General features: G+C 41.3%; 1 protein-coding gene across 2 annotated transcripts in view; it reads right to left on the reverse strand.

The window, feature by feature from the left end:
* Positions 1–11452, reverse strand: part of VSIG1 (V-set and immunoglobulin domain containing 1) — a 53689-nt gene extending 42237 nt beyond the window's left edge. Inside the window, exons 1-2 of one of the 2 annotated variants that reach the window (XM_068249611.1) lie at positions 11210–11452; positions 6682–6851 (exon numbers count right to left, since the gene is read on the reverse strand). In XM_068249611.1, coding sequence (XP_068105712.1) covers positions 6682–6851; positions 11210–11255 — 216 coding nt within the window. In that variant the 5' untranslated portion in view covers positions 11256–11452. The remainder of the gene's footprint in view (positions 1–6681; positions 6852–11209) is intronic. The other variant, XM_068249612.1, reaches the window with a different exon arrangement.
* Between the last annotated feature and the right edge of the window lie 4312 nt (positions 11453–15764).

Below are 15764 nucleotides of genomic sequence, written 5' to 3' on the forward strand. Positions count from 1 at the left end.
GTTGCTCATATCAGAACTTTAATATAATAGACAAGATAATTGTCCTGCATGCTCACACACCCCCTTGCTCTTTTGATCCTTGCTTGCTGTAGCAGATGGTAATGGCTCTTTAACAAATTAAATGTGCAAGTGCACAAGTGAATGAACGTTGCTGGTATCAAGATATCGATTCCTATACTCTCCATTGGGTCATGTAATTTGCTTTATAGGCATGTTTGGGAGCCAATGGTAAAAATGTCCCTAAAAAGAATGTTATATTTTATCTGCATCATTCTGTTCCATAGACTTACAGTAAAAAAATATATATTTTTAACAAAAATGTGAATTACAAATATAAATATAAGTATATGAGTAAAGTGGCACAGTAACATATGATTTGTTACTGAATTTTAGAAGCTACATGAGCTAAGTTATAGCTTACTGTAAAACTAACCAAACATTGCAACTGCAAAAAAACATGACAACCATTACTGAAAAATTGCTGCAAGCTCGAGGCTCACACACCTCTTTAGTTGGCTTCAGAATAGCACAAATCACAATCTGACACAAAGAGACATCAAACAATAACCAGATAACACAAAACGTCCAAAGTCCAGTCCTCTGTGCTCCACCCAACCTCTACACATCAGCAATATGGAATGTAGTGTGCTACCAGCTCCGAACATTCACTGTAAAATAGATGTTCCAGTATTATGGAAATATCCAGATCAGAAAAGATAATCCTTCATACCAGAGCAGTCTATTTTGTGTTTAAATAGTTATTTTCAGCTAATATATGTGGAAATGAATGAAATAAAGAAATTAAACAGTTCCCAGCTGTCCTTTTTAAGTTCATTTTATTTTGCCTTTTTAAAGATCTGATATAATACCTGTATAAATATGTATGCAATGTATCTGGGTGAAGTGTTTAGCAGTAAACTGTATGCCCAGCCTCAAAATGGGAAACTCACAACACTGGAACCTCGCAAAGAACAGTTTACCTATTATTGTCCTTATAGATGAAATACAAAGTAATGTTGCCATCTTGAATATACAAAAGATGTAGAATTATCAATATTTGGCAGGATAATGACATACTGCAGAAGAATCTTCACCACGTGGCTATATGGGCAGGCAAGTGGTGGATTCACGTTGATAAATGAACAGTATATTCATGTATCTTAGATGTGCCAGTGTCTTTGGAATACTGGTTGTTAATTAGTTATACACCGGTACACAGAGGCAAGCAGCTGTAGCTGAATCTGGGATGTATAAAATAGGCAATACAAGCACTATACTACTTCCTCTGTATAAATCACTTGTGAGGTCAAATCTTGAAAATAGGATACAAAGAAGGTCAAACTGTATTTGTTTTGCTGGGAAAAGAGAGGCTACATAATTAACATGTATAATTAATTCCAAGATCAGCATAAAGGCATGACTGCATGAGTAATGATCCCTAGTCCTATCATCTGTTTAGAAGAGGTTTAAGATGTACTGTATTTTTTGGACTATAAGACTCACTTTTTCTCCCCAAAAGTGTGTGTGTGTGTGTGGGGGGGGGGGGGGGGGGAGAAGTCACTGTGTCTTATAGTCCAAATGCAGGGAGGTCCTGACTTGTGAACGCCTACCAATACGAATCTCCAACCCGCCGCAATGTCGGGGACTCCCTGTCCTGTGCCCATGCTGAGGAGGACACAGGGACAAATGGAGGGCATGAGGAAACAACGGAGGAGACAGAAGGGCATAGAGGAAGGCACAAGGGGGATAGGAGGAGGACACAAGGGGGGCACAGAAGAATACAAGGGGGACAGTGGAGGGCACAGGGAGACACAAGAGGTACAAGGGGGCATGAGGAACAAAGTGAACATAATCCACAAGATGCCCCTTCACCATAGATGCACCAGGTTTAGTATATATTTTCTTTTTACCTGGTTTTTGTCCTCTAAACCTAGGTGCGTCTTATGGTCAGAAGCGTCTTATAGTCCAAAACATACGGCAGTATATTTTACCACAATGCAATAAATTTACATTTTGCCAGTTGCCACAACTCAAGTCGTTTTCATAAAAAATGTCAAAACTTTATTTAACCACTTCACCACTGAGGGGTTTTACCCCCTGACCACTAGAGCAATTTTCACCTTTCAGCGCTCCTTCCATTCATTCGTCTATAACTTTATTATTACTTATCGCAATGAAATGAACTATATCTTGTTTTTTTTGCCACCAATTAGGCTTTCTTTAGGTGGGACATTATGCCAAGAATTATTTTATTCTAAATGTGTTTTAATGGGGAAATAGGAAAAAATGTGGGAAAAAATTATTATTTTTCAGTTTTCGGCCATTATAGTTTTTAAATAAAGCATGCTACTGTAATTAAAACCCATGAAATGTATTAACCCATTTGTCCCAGTTATAAAACCATTTAAATTATGTCCCTATCTCAATGTTTGGCGACAATATTTTATTTGGAAATAAAGGTGCATTTTTTCAGTTTTGCATCCATCCCTAATTACAAGCCCGCAGTTTATAAAGTAACAGTGTTATACCCTCTTGACATAAATATTTAAAAAGTTCAGTCCCTAAGGTAACTATTTATGTTTTTTTTTTATTGTATTTTTTTTTTTTTTAATTACAAAAATAAAATAAAAATTGGGGAGTGTGGGAGGTAATGAGTTAATTTATTGTGTAAATGTAATGTTTGTATATGTAAAATGCTTTTAGGGTGTAGTTTACTATTTGGCCACAAGATGGCCACAGAGTGTTTGTTTACATGCGACCTGTAAGTGTCCGGAAGGACGCTTACAGGAAGCAGTAGGAGGCTGGGAGACGCACAATGATCTCGCTGTTTCTGAAAGAAGCAGCAGATCATTGCGGGGGCTAGATCAACGAACGGGAATGGATTTTCCCGTTCATTGATCTCCGGGCGAGCGGGCGGCGGCGTGCACGAGCGGCGGGTGCGCGCGCACGAGCAGCGGGAGCGCGGACAGCGGCGGTAGCGCGGAAGGTACGGATTTCTCCGTCCCTGGTTTTTTAGGAGGGAAAAAAGGGGCGGAGAAATTCGTACCGCTGGGGGTAAAGTGGTTAATTTCGAAGTTGCAAAAACATGTGGAAACCACCCCTTTTCTGTAGACATTCCTCATTATCTGTTTAATGACAGCAATCATCACCTCGGTTTCATTGTTTAGGCTACTATTTAGGTTAGATCCTATAATAGAGGCCAAATGTACTGTATTTTTGGTTTTACTGCCTATTATGAGTTCCAAAATCTCCTTTGTTAATGGAAGCTGCAAAAATAATTAATGTAGGCTATGATCGTCCCACTCACAAAGATATTTGGGGGAGGGAGGGTACAAAAGGTGCCTTGCCTGGGGAGCCAAAATGTCCAGAAATGTTCCTGTGGAGGACATTACCACATCCAAAGTCCCACATTAGCAGAAGCTTAAAGAGTTAGGCCTCGTTCACATCAGGGCCGTTTCTGTGCGCTTTCCACAGCGCACTGCCCTGTGCGTTCAGCAAGGTATTGATTTTTCCATGTAACTAAATGTAGCTGGTTCACATCTATGCGCTGCGCTGAGCAGCGTTACAGAAACGTAGTGTTGCATGCATTTCTGTGCGCTGAGCTGTAAAGCGCACAGCAATGCAAGTGAATGGGTCCGCTTTTTTAGCGCATAGAAGCACGTACAAGCGCATAGAAGCGCATGCGTTTTTACCCCTAATTGGAGAAAAAAATACATTTACATACAAAAACAAAGTTTTATTGACAACTGCTGCTGCTACAGTAAGCAAAATGTGCTTTAAAGAAGCGCAGCGCAACGCACAGAAACGCGGACTAAAGCGCGCACAAGCGCATGCGTTTTTTACCATGCGCTTTAACACGTCTTTCAGCGCAGCAGATGTGAACGAGGCCTAACTGTCGGGCATAAAATAAAAAATCAATTCTTTATTTTTATCTGGTAAACAAGTAATAAGGATGCTAATCAGGCAATCCAAAAGTTAAAATCACTATTACTTTTCTTGTTGATTATTATTCCCCAGTTTACATGACTCTTATTTGGTACACAGAAAATTTGGTACACAAAAAAGAGAAGTTGCAGGGCATGCTTGGTTGTCTTTTTTTGCTTCTCTACTTCCCCTCAGACTTAACTAATGCAGCCTGATTGGCTGAAGCCTCTTTCCCTCCTGTTTTCCCCTCCCACACCTCGGTTCCTCTCTGATTGCCCAAAATTTCTCAGGGTGAAACAATGCACTTTCTATAGTGAAGGACGGGCAAATCAGGCAGAGGAGACTAAGGGCGGATATTACATCAGGGCTGGCTTCAAAATAGCCACAGTAAATATGGAAACTGTCTAGAATAGGATTCTCTACTTTTCCTTTATAAAATTCACAGGAATCATAATGTGGACAGTGCAATAAATATGTTATGTAAGTAGAGCAAGTATTTATCTACTTATATACCGTATTTGTTTTTTTTTTCCTGAGATTTCTGAGCCCATCTGTTCTAAGAAAAAAAATAATTGAACATAGATAGCTGCTGCACAACTTTTTTTTTTCTGTTTTTCTGGGTAATATTGTTTTCACACAATACAAAACAACAGAGTTTATGGTAAAGGCCGGCCATGCAGATATCTACAAAGAAACATACACTGATACTATTTTCCTGATAACTACTGATGGGTAAAAGTACTTTCACACTAGTGTGAAAGGACCCTAAATCAATGGCGATGCAACTAGAGTTGAGTGTTCAGCAGTCTGAACTTCCATAAGCCTTTATAGGGCCTTCAATGGGAATGGACCAGTCTCCGCTTTCCAGCACCCATGTTGACAATGTTCATGATGGTGTTAATCTGCATCTTTAATTTTATCTTTCTCAAGGGGTTGTCCTTCAAGACAACCAAGATTGTAATACATTGAGTGTAGACCTCTTTAAACCTCTTTGAAAGTTATGGAAAAATTGGCAGGTACCAGGGTAAGTAAATCACCCACTCTCTGTGAATGGATGAATATGTTTCTGGACTCTGCCCCACCCCCCTCCTCATCTTGCCCAAAGTGTTTCCAAAGCTTTGTGGCCACTCCAACCTGCGTTGCCTTGGGCCCACCCCCAGGCTGGCAGCTGAGACCTAATAAGCAGCTGCCAGACCATCAGACAAATAATGACTTATGGGCGATTGGGTGAGATACTAACCCTGGCACCTGCCAATGCTTGCATAGCTTTCACGGAGGTTTACATTAAATGTTCTATATATTACTTGCTTGGTCCTTTTTCAGAGACAAACACATTTTCTATTTGGCTACAATTTGGCTACCTCAGACACATCCTGGCCAATTAGTTGTGAATGCGGTAGCCAGTCAGAGGTTTGTTTACCTTTCGTGGCTCACCAGTAAGGTTAGAAGCATGTAAAAAAAAGCCCACACTTCCAGATGGATTCCTTGTAATGAAGAATACATAAGTTGCAAGCCTTCCAATGGTTCGCAGGATGTAAGGTTAAATGAGCTAATTAGGGAGTATGTTCCAGAAACCAAAACTATGCTCCAAACCAATAACAGGAGGAAAAAATAAAATTGTTTATATTGTCACAATGACATCTGTCAAGTGATAGCATATATTAGACAGCAAGGGAGCCATGGGCGTAGCAATAGCCCCTGCAACCCCTGCAATTGCAAGGCGGCTCAGGGGCTTTGGAGGCCCCTCCTCCTACCATCTGCATGCAGAGGAGCACAGGGAGCATTATATTTACCTGCTTCCAGTGCTGAAAATCTGTGTGCATCACAGCGGCTGCCCTTCAACAAGCTCCCGATCACATAACTTGCATCGGTCATGTGATTGGAAGCCGTTATTGGCAGCAGAGAGAGTGTGCTGTGTGAACTGGAAGCAGGTAACATTACATGTGCTACTCTACATAGCGGGAGGGGGTGGCAGGGATGTTAGTTTACCCGCTGCCTGCATGGTCCCTTGGGGGGAGGGGGCAGGGGCTATGGACTTTAGGGGCCCCATGCAATCTTTGCTTTGTGTTTGCAGTGACTAGTACCCACCAACAGTGTTCTGGAGAAGGACAACCAATGAGCTGACAATAGGGTCATGGCCACCCATGCTTCATTGGTACACTTGGAGAGGAAAGGCTGGGTCAATAACTTAGAAGAGCTACTGTGGCAGTAACTGCAGATAAACATGATGATAAGCAAGAGAGAAAGATGCCAGAACACACAGTGTGTCTCACCTTGCTGCACATTGGGTTGTCAGAAAGCCCAGACCAATGCTTTGAAGGCTTACATGGGCACATGAGTGTCAGAACTAGACCATGGAGAAATGGAATACTGTGGTTTGGTCTCCTGAATCATTTTTTTCATTAGAAATGTGAATGTTTCATGTAAATGCTAATTTGACATGTACCATCTATCTAAACATTTTCGCAGACCGTGTACACTGTTCTATGGCAAAAATACTCCTTTTTACCTGAGCACTTAAAGGATCTGCTCCTAAAGTCCCTGTACTATCGGGTCAGCGATGTTTTAGTGGAACAAGGGAGACTTTCACAATATTAGGCAGGGGGGTTTCATATTTTGGCTAATCAGTGTATATATAAAAAACAGTGGGAATGTTATCGGAACACCAATCCATTATTATAAAGTACGAGAACAGCTGTAGGAAAAAAACTGTTACATATATTTATGATTATATACATGACATTTTTGTAAACTCACGGGAGTTGATATCTGTGAATGAGCCTCTATTAGATCCCACTGTACTATCAGATTAGCTGTGCTGGTTGTAGTCGATTGCAGGGCATATGCACAGTTCAAGGTCACACTGTGTCCTGCAGTCACATTGACTACCGGGGTTGGTATTGTCACTGTAACACAATGGGCGATACCTAGAAATAAGGATAATATTTAATAGGTATACTCAAGTCTCAGTAATTGTTATTATGCTCTTTAACATTTCAAGCATGGAAAGGTCATAAGTTAACATACTACTGCAAATATATTTCACTGAATAATCATCATAAAAACTTTGTTTTTTGATATAAATAAAACATGAAAGATAAGGTATTAAGATACTGTCATAACTACGCCATAATTAGTGCATACAGTATGTGTATAATCAGGGGCGTAGCAATAGGGGGTGCAGAGGTAGCGACCGCATCAGGGCCCTTGTGCCAGAGGGGCCCCGAGGGGCCCTCCCTCAAGCACAATATTAGCTCTCTTTTGATCCTGTGCTGGTAATAATCACTTCTATAGATGCTTTGAATAGCAGTAATCATTAACAAACTGTTCCCCACCCCCTTCTTGCACCTCTGACACTGTGGTTGCCATTGGCAGGTTTTGGTGTGGCGTATCAATTGTTATGTATAGAGGGGGGCCCCGTGTAAAACTTGCACCGGGGCCCATAGCTCTTTAGCTACGCCACTGTGTATAATTACTAATTATGTAAATGTATTATGTGTTTTTATTTTATTTTTTTTTACTGTATTTACTACTAATAAAAATAGTTTTTTTTGGTTTTTTTTTTTACGTTTTTTGGGAAACCTATAACAAGAAACATACATAGGCTGACATAGTTGTTCCATTAAAGTAGACCTGAACTCAGAACGTCCTCTCTGCTCTAAAAGTTACAAAACAGCATAAAAACCTTTAAACAAAAAAAAAAAACATGTCTTTGTTACAGCTGATACAAATCCTAAAATAAATCTGCAGTGTTTCTACTTCCTGATTCATGGAAGCAGACATATTGTTAACTGCCTGTGCTTTCAAATGAGCTTATCTGCCGTGGCAGTCATGTGACTCTGGGGGGGAGCTCAAATTACACCTTGTGATGAGACATAAATGAGGGGGAATTAAACAGGCTAAGCTCTCTAGATACATACAGGGTGCATTTCTTTATGTTTTTCTTCTGTTCTGTGCAAGAGCTCAGGTCCACTTTAAAAAAAAATGCTATCTGTTAGGCTGTTGTGCCGATCCTCTGCCTCTAATACTTCCTTATTTATTGACTTCAAACAAGCATCCCCATGTGGAAATGGACTAGCCTAAAGCCTGACAGATTTTCACTACCTACTGTAAGTGACAGTGACATAGAAAACAAACACAAATTAAATGTAGCTATTTATCTCATTTATCATAAAACTTAAATTGTGTTGCTGCTACAATGTATGGTGAAGATATTCAATTTTGAAATAAAGGTATATTTTTCTACATTATGTACTTTTTTTTCCTCCGAATACTGCAATAATAATAAAAACATGTCTAAAGGTAAAAAGGGTGAATAAAATGTTTATACAAATTGTTCTAATTTATTTTATTATGCAGGGAGTGTGGTCTCAAAAGTGGGTGGAACAAGTGACTAAACAATATTTTCATTGTAATAGACCCGCTCTTTCTAAAAGCTAGCCCTGGTGATCTAGTGGTTCCCCTCCCCTTCATGAATATTATCCCTGGTAGTCTTATGGTACCCCCTTCCCCCTTCCAACTTTCCTTGGTAGTGTAGTGGACTCCCCTTATAGCTTACCCTGGTAGTCTAGTGGTCCCCCTTCCATCTTATAGATTTACCTGGTAAGCGAGTGGTTGCTCCAACCCCCCTCATATCTTTCTTTGGTAGTTTAGTGGTCCCCCACCCTGCCCCCTCATAGCGGCCCCTGGTAGTCTCATAGTCCCTCCCACCCATTTATAGCTTTCCTTGGAAGTCTAGCGGTCACTCTTCGCTCTTACAATGGTTTTTGGTAGTCTAGTGGTCCATCCCACCCCTTTATAGCGTCCCCTTGTAGTCTAGTGGCCCCCTTCCCCTTTTAAAACATTCCCTGGTAGTCTAGTGGTTCCCGCTCTTTTTACAGCTCTCCCTAGCAGTCTAGTTAATTCCACCCCCACTTGCAAAGATCAGTAGCAAGAAGAGATACTGGTAAGTATCCCTCACCTCTTCCTGTTCCTTTGGGGATTAGAGCACTCCAACTAGATTGTTCTAATGCTGGCCTGTTTTACATGCACCAGGTCCTGGCTTGGTGACGTCAAGGCTTCCTGCTTCCTGGTGCTTCCTCATAGCCCTGCACACACCAAGCTGGGCCTTTCCAAACAGCCACTGCCACCCACCGCACACATACCTGATAAGTTGATAACACAGATGGGGTGACCCTTCATGGGTTGCTAGGTGCTAGTTTAAGCTGTTTGGAGAGATGCATCATCTCATTGCCCTTTAAACAGTTGTGCTGGGAGCAAGACCGCCTCTCTCCCCAATCACTTCTGCGTGCGACGCTTTGCTATGGCAATGTGTTTTGGCCCATTCGCAAAGCCAACAGAGGCCAGACAATCGGAGCAGGAGCCAGTAGGTTCAGGCCATGACAACCACAGACTGCTATATCCCCTATAGCCTGTCAGAAACTGGGGAAGTTGCAAAATGCTACTGAACCCCTGAAGGGTTCTCACAGAACTCTAGGGTTCTGGAGAACCCCGACTGAGAATGGCTGGTCTAAATTAATGAGCATGCAAATCAGAAAACACTTACTGTATATACTCGCATATAAGCTGACCCATGTATAAGCTGAGGTACCCACTTTTCCCTTGTAAACCAGGAAAAAGTGATTGACTCATGTATAATCCCCCTCCCCAGTATAGCCCTCTCCATAGTAGCCAGATGTGCCCTTAGAACAAGTCTGCCCCCTCCTCATAGCCAGATGTGCCCCAAGGACGATACAGGTGTGTCTTAAGATGCCAGTAGATGGTGCTGAAAAATTAGGCTTATACGTGAGTATATAAGGTAACGCTTTATCTTCAAATTTGTATCAGCCCAATAACTGAAGCCTCCATAGACATGAGTGCAGTAAAACAAGGAAATACTAAAGCCTTCTGCCATTAGACTTAAAGTGAACATCAACAATACAATTCTAATTGTACAACCTTACTAATCCTAAAGGGTGAACTGAGTAATTAAACTTTGAATGAATACTTTAGGTAGTCCCTCATATTATGTAGATGTGGTAGGATTGTACAATCAAGATTTAAGTATCATTGATGAGCATCTTTACCCATAAGGACAAAAGATTAGCTCGGTCAAGCATTCACATTAGTGTCTATGGAGAGAAGAAGGCGGGGGCAGTGACTAGGCAGCAGATACTGCAGTGGCTATTTTAGGGAAGAAAAACAACCATTGGGTGTGGTTTTTGAATACGCTGAACTGATTCCTACTGCTAAGAGCAATCTTGTGGTCATTACCTGATCCCATATATTTTACTTTGTTGTCTAATCCATCCAAAGTCATCCAGATCAGTGTTGCTCTGCAGCATATTATTAACAGAGGACAGCCAGACAGCTTCAGGTGGAAAGGTCAAAATTCCATATTCATGACAAGTTTGCTTTAAGTTTGATCACCGCTAGTACATTAAAGTTTGTACTATTATGGAAACATATTTAAATTCTATAAACATGATTATATCCCATGAAAGGTGTATATTCTTTAGATATAAAGATGCTTATGTGTATATCTCCATCTTAATAAACCATAAGTTTGGCTGGATTTGGAGTTATTTAGCACAGCATATTTAGCATTGATGCCAACCATAAAAGTCTGCTGTTATTTTAGTAATGCTACACCTATGTGCAATGCGTTATGAAGGATACTAAATCTCTCACCTCCTTCTTTTCACATAAGACTATTATAATCAGTTTCCAAATCCAATTTTCAATAGCTCTATTTGTGAATGTAGTTTTTGCCATGAATTTCTAATATCGGTTATTATCAGTTTAAACATTAGGTGGCTCTTCCACCTTCACCAGTCCTTTATAGAATCCCTTTACTCATCTGGAGGGATTGTGTACTGGTTCAGGGCACCACCTTTTATATAGGAGACCACGGTTCGAAACCTGGCTGAAGCCAGTCCCTATTCAAAAAGGAGTCATTGGGCAAGACTCCATAATACTGCAGGGTGGCCTATTGAGCACCCCTTCAGTGGCTGCAGATCTCAAGTAATTTGAGTTCAACAGAAGAAAAGCATTATAATCTGCTGTATCTTCATCTGGGAGTCATTAAGCCTGTCACTAGTCTTAATAATAAATTAGTTTATAAGAGTCCATAAAAAGTCCATGACCATCTCGAGACAAGAGCCAAGTTTGCTGTGGTAAAGAAGGATTAGGTTGTGATCCTGAAAAGATGTTCACTTCTTCCATAGCATATAGGAAACCAGCAGAAATACAAATACTTTGTATATACTATTCAGTCTTGCTCTAGATCCCATCATAGCTTTCTTACCTGTAAGGCTCCATAAGAGGGCCAATATCCTGAGAAAAACCGCCATCACACCAGCAGATCCACACTGCAGAGGACCAGGTACTTTTGTGGTTTGGATTGAATGCCTTGTGACTTGCACTCACAGTTTCCCCTTATCGCTGAGCATCAACAAGTCAACAAGGGCTTTTTCACTCACACAAGCTTATCAAACACACTCCCCAGACATCTCCCAATATGGCTCTGTGGTTTTTTTTGCTTTCAGTTGAACTATATATCTGGGTGTGTACATTCAATACATTTGCAATCTCTTTTAAGTACTGACAGTTTTGGGAGGAGATTACACCCTCACTTCACTATGCACTTCATAACCTTGTATATTATACATGCAAATATGCACCTGGTTGCACAGAATGGGTCGGACAAAGAGAATTAAGAGGGCAGGCAGAGACTGGGGAGGGTGGGTAAAGTATGTAGGTTATGAATGTAGATGGGGAGGGAGTGTGTGTGTCTAGGTGGGGGGGAATATGAATCCAACAAATGTGAGTAGAAGATAAGAGGGGACACCAAAAACTAGTTATAAGCCAAAGAGATGACCAGTAAAAGCTCCCAGCAGAGTAGTAATAGATGACACAGTGGGGATAGACAAAGTGAAGTATACTGTTAGAAAATGCTTAACCTGCCTGGCGTTCTATTAAGATCGCCAGGCTGGCGACCGGACGTCTTTTTTTTAATAAAAAAAAAAACTATTTCATGCAGCCAACTGAAAGTTGGCTGCATGAAAGCCCACTAGAGGGCGCTCCTAATCCGCAGTTCTGATCGCCTCCGGCGATCAGAAGTAACAAGAAGGGCCATGGCGACGAGCGGAGCGACGTCATGGACGACAACCGACGTCCTGACGTCAGCCGCCTCAGATCCAGCCCTTAGCGCTGGCCGGAACTGTTTGGTCCGGCTGCGCTGTGCTCGGGCGGCTGGGGGGCGTACGTACGAAAAGGGCGTCGGGAAAAAAGGGCGCGTGGTATAAACGATAAATGGAAATATCGTTTATAGAAATTATTGTGTAGAATTTCGTTTATAAATAGTGATTTAAAAATGTATAAATCACTAAATAATGTGTATGAGATCGGCAATTCTTAAAACGTTAATCTTCCCTGTTTGTAAAGTGAAACTTATATTTTCGTTTATTAAAAACCCTCCCTGTACCTATCCCTAACCCCTAGACCCCCTGTTGGTGCCTAAACCTAAGACCCCCCTGTTGGTGCCTAACCCTAAGACCCCCCTGTTGGTGCCTAACCCTAAGACCCCCCTGTTGGTGCCTAAACCTAAGACCCCCCTGTTAGTGCCTAAACCTAAGACCCCCCTGTAGGTGCCTAACCCTAAGACCCCCCTGTAGGTGCCTAACCCTAAGACCCCCCTGTTGGTGCCTAAACCTAAGACCCCCCTGTTAGTGCCTAAACCTAAGACCCCCCTGTAGGTGCCTAAACCTAAGACCCCCCTGTTGGTGCCTAAACCTAAAACCCCCTATGGATAATAATGTTTTACAGACATGAATAAATAAAGAATGTAAAGAAAAAAAATGTAAATTATTTTTTTGGGTGGATAATAATTTGTTAGAAATGTTTTAGAAATAGTGATTTATTATCTTCATAAACGTTATTCGTCACGGGCTCATTTTGTAAACTTAAATCATCACAAACATAGTTATAAATCCTTAAAAATCTCCGGGCGCCGTTATAAATCCTTAAAAATCTCCGGCGCCTTATTTTCCCCGTTCAGCGCCCATTAAACGATATTTATAATGAAAGTGAATGGGGCGCCCTTTTTGTCCACTTGTCTCATGCGCCCAAATCTACTGCTTCCGGCTGGGGGACCCTCTTTCGCTGCTGCACGCGTTTGCCGCGCTGCGGCGGCGATCAGGTAGCACATGCGGCTGGCAAAGTGCCGGCTGCGTGTGCTCCTTTTTATTTGATTGAAATCGACCCAGCAGGGCCTGAGCTGCACCCTCCGGCATCTCTGGACGAGCTCAGCTCTTCCAGAACGCTCAGGAGGTTAAAGGACCTCTGTCGTAAAAATCTTAAAATTTAAAATATATGTAAACACATACAAATACGAAGTACGTTTCTTCCAGAGTAAAATGAGCCATACATTACTTTTCTCCTATGTTGTTGTCACTTACAGAAAGTAGTAGAAATCTGACATTACTGACAGGTTTTGGGCTAGTCCATTTCTCCATAGGGAATCAGTATGGCCTTTATTCTTTATAAAGACACTACCTGAAAAAGATGTGTACAAAGATGCTGGCCAGCCTCCCTGCTCACTGTACACTTTTTTTGGCAGTTGGATGGAGCATCTGCCATTCACTAAGTGTTTTTGAAAATAAAGAAAACCCTGAGAACCCTCCATGAGGAGATGGGCTAGTCCAAAATCTGTTGGTTCTGTCAGATTTCTACTGCTTACTGTAAGTGACAGCAACATAAGAGAAAAGTTTACTCTAGATGAAACGCACTTCTTATTTGTATATGTTTAGATACATTTTAAGTAAGAGAAACTCTTTTTTTAAAGATACTTCAAGTGCTGCGGAAACTGGAATTTTGCACTGAAGGTCCACTACATTTTTTGATAGTTGTTTACACATACTGTACATATAGGATGTACATTTGTCTCAGAGTAAAATTCCCAGATTTGGACTTATACATCTCTTAACATTGGGATTCTCAATGTTTCCTTCATTTTAATTTTCAAAAACCCTCCCTAAAAAAGACCTGTACAAAGATGTCATACAGCCTACTTACTCGTTTGCACACTATTCTAGTAGTTAGATTATGCCACTTCTGTCCAGGGACTGCTTTTGAGGAAAAAACAAAACAAAACTTGAGAATCTCCCATGAGGAGATGGATAAGTTCAAAACCCTGTCGATAAAAGTTGTCAGATCAACACTACCTACTGTAAGTGACAGCTAGGCATGAAAAAGTAATTTACAGTACATTTTAGTCTGGCAAAAATACGCTGCTTATATATGTGTACATACGTATTGTAAATTGTACAGTTTTTCATGATAATGGTCCTTCAAAAGTGCACTACCCCATTGATTAACATGGACTGCCAGTTTGAATGAATTTCTGCAATATGAAATAAATTAAAATAATAATTATTATTATTATGAAAGAACATGAATGAAGATTTAGAGTAGATAAGCAAGGCAGTGACACTATAAATGAGAGGCAGGGAGTTCATTATCTGTAGATGTTACAGACAGGGCCGGCGCTACCATTAAGCTGCCCCAGGGCCCCAGAGCTTGTAGGGGCCCCCAGTGGCTACAAGAGGAAAAAAAAATTTTTCAAATCGGCCTTATAGTTTTTGAGAAAATCGATTTTAAAGATTCAAAGGAAAAAAAAAGAAATACACATTTAAAAACCTGCCGACTTTAATGGTTAATAGCAAATCCACCTTAAATGCTAGAAACCCTACATTTGCAGGATATGTTAAGGAGATCATTAGGAATAAGAGGAAAAAACAATTTTTCAAAAAGACCTTATAGTTTTTGAGAAAATCGATTTTAAAGTTTCGAAGGAAAAAAGTATACTTTTAAATGCGGCAAATGTCACTTTTAGTAGCAAACCTAACGGTAGTGTAATTTTACATGCATCAAACGAAAGCGCAATAAATTTCCTGACGGGGTTTCCAGGGGGTCTATACTAGAGTTGGGCCGAACCTCCGATTTTAGGTTCGCGAACCTGGTTCGCGAACTTCCGCGGAAGGTTCGGTTTGCGTTAAAGTTCGCGAACCGCAATAGACTTCAATGGGGATGCGAACTTTGAAAAAAAAAATAATAATTATGCTGGCCACAAAAGTGATGGAAAAGATGTTTCAAGGGGTCTAACACCTGGAGGGGGGCATGGCGTAGTGGGATACATGCCAAAAGTCCCGGGGAAAAATCTGGATTTGACGCAAAGCAGCGTTTTAAGGGCAGAAATCACATTGAATGCTAAATGACAGGCCTAAAGTGCTTTCAAACATCTTGCATGTGTATACATCAATCAGGTAGTGTAATTAAGGTACTGCTTCACACTGACACACCAAACTCACCGTGTAACGCACCGCAAACAGCTGTTTGTGTAGTGACGGCCGTGCTGGACTGGTGCGCACCATGGCGAGAGTGCAGGTTTTGGTGGCTTTACAGCCCATATGGTCGCCTGGCTGATGTAGCTGAATGACAGAACAGTGACTGTCCAGCTGATCAAATTTGGTCTGACCACAATGAGGTATGCAGTGGCGGGTTCACTGAACAGGTATACAGTGGCGGGTCCACTGAACAGAACAGGTATGCAGTGGCGGGTTCACTAAACAGAACAGGTATACAGTGGGGGGTTCACAGAACAGGTATGCAGTGGCAGGTTCACTGAACACAACAGGTATGCAGTGGCGGGTTCACTGAACAGGTATACAGTGGCGGGTCCACTGAACAGAACAGGTATGCAGTGGCGGGTTCACTAAACAGAACAGGTATACAGTGGCGGGTTCACTAAACAGAACAGGTATACAGTGGCGGGTTCACAGAACAGGTATGCAGTGGCGGGT

The sequence above is a fragment of the Hyperolius riggenbachi genome, chromosome 8, assembly GCF_040937935.1.
Source record: "Hyperolius riggenbachi isolate aHypRig1 chromosome 8, aHypRig1.pri, whole genome shotgun sequence".
In the NCBI taxonomy this organism is placed as follows: domain Eukaryota; kingdom Metazoa; phylum Chordata; class Amphibia; order Anura; family Hyperoliidae; genus Hyperolius; species Hyperolius riggenbachi.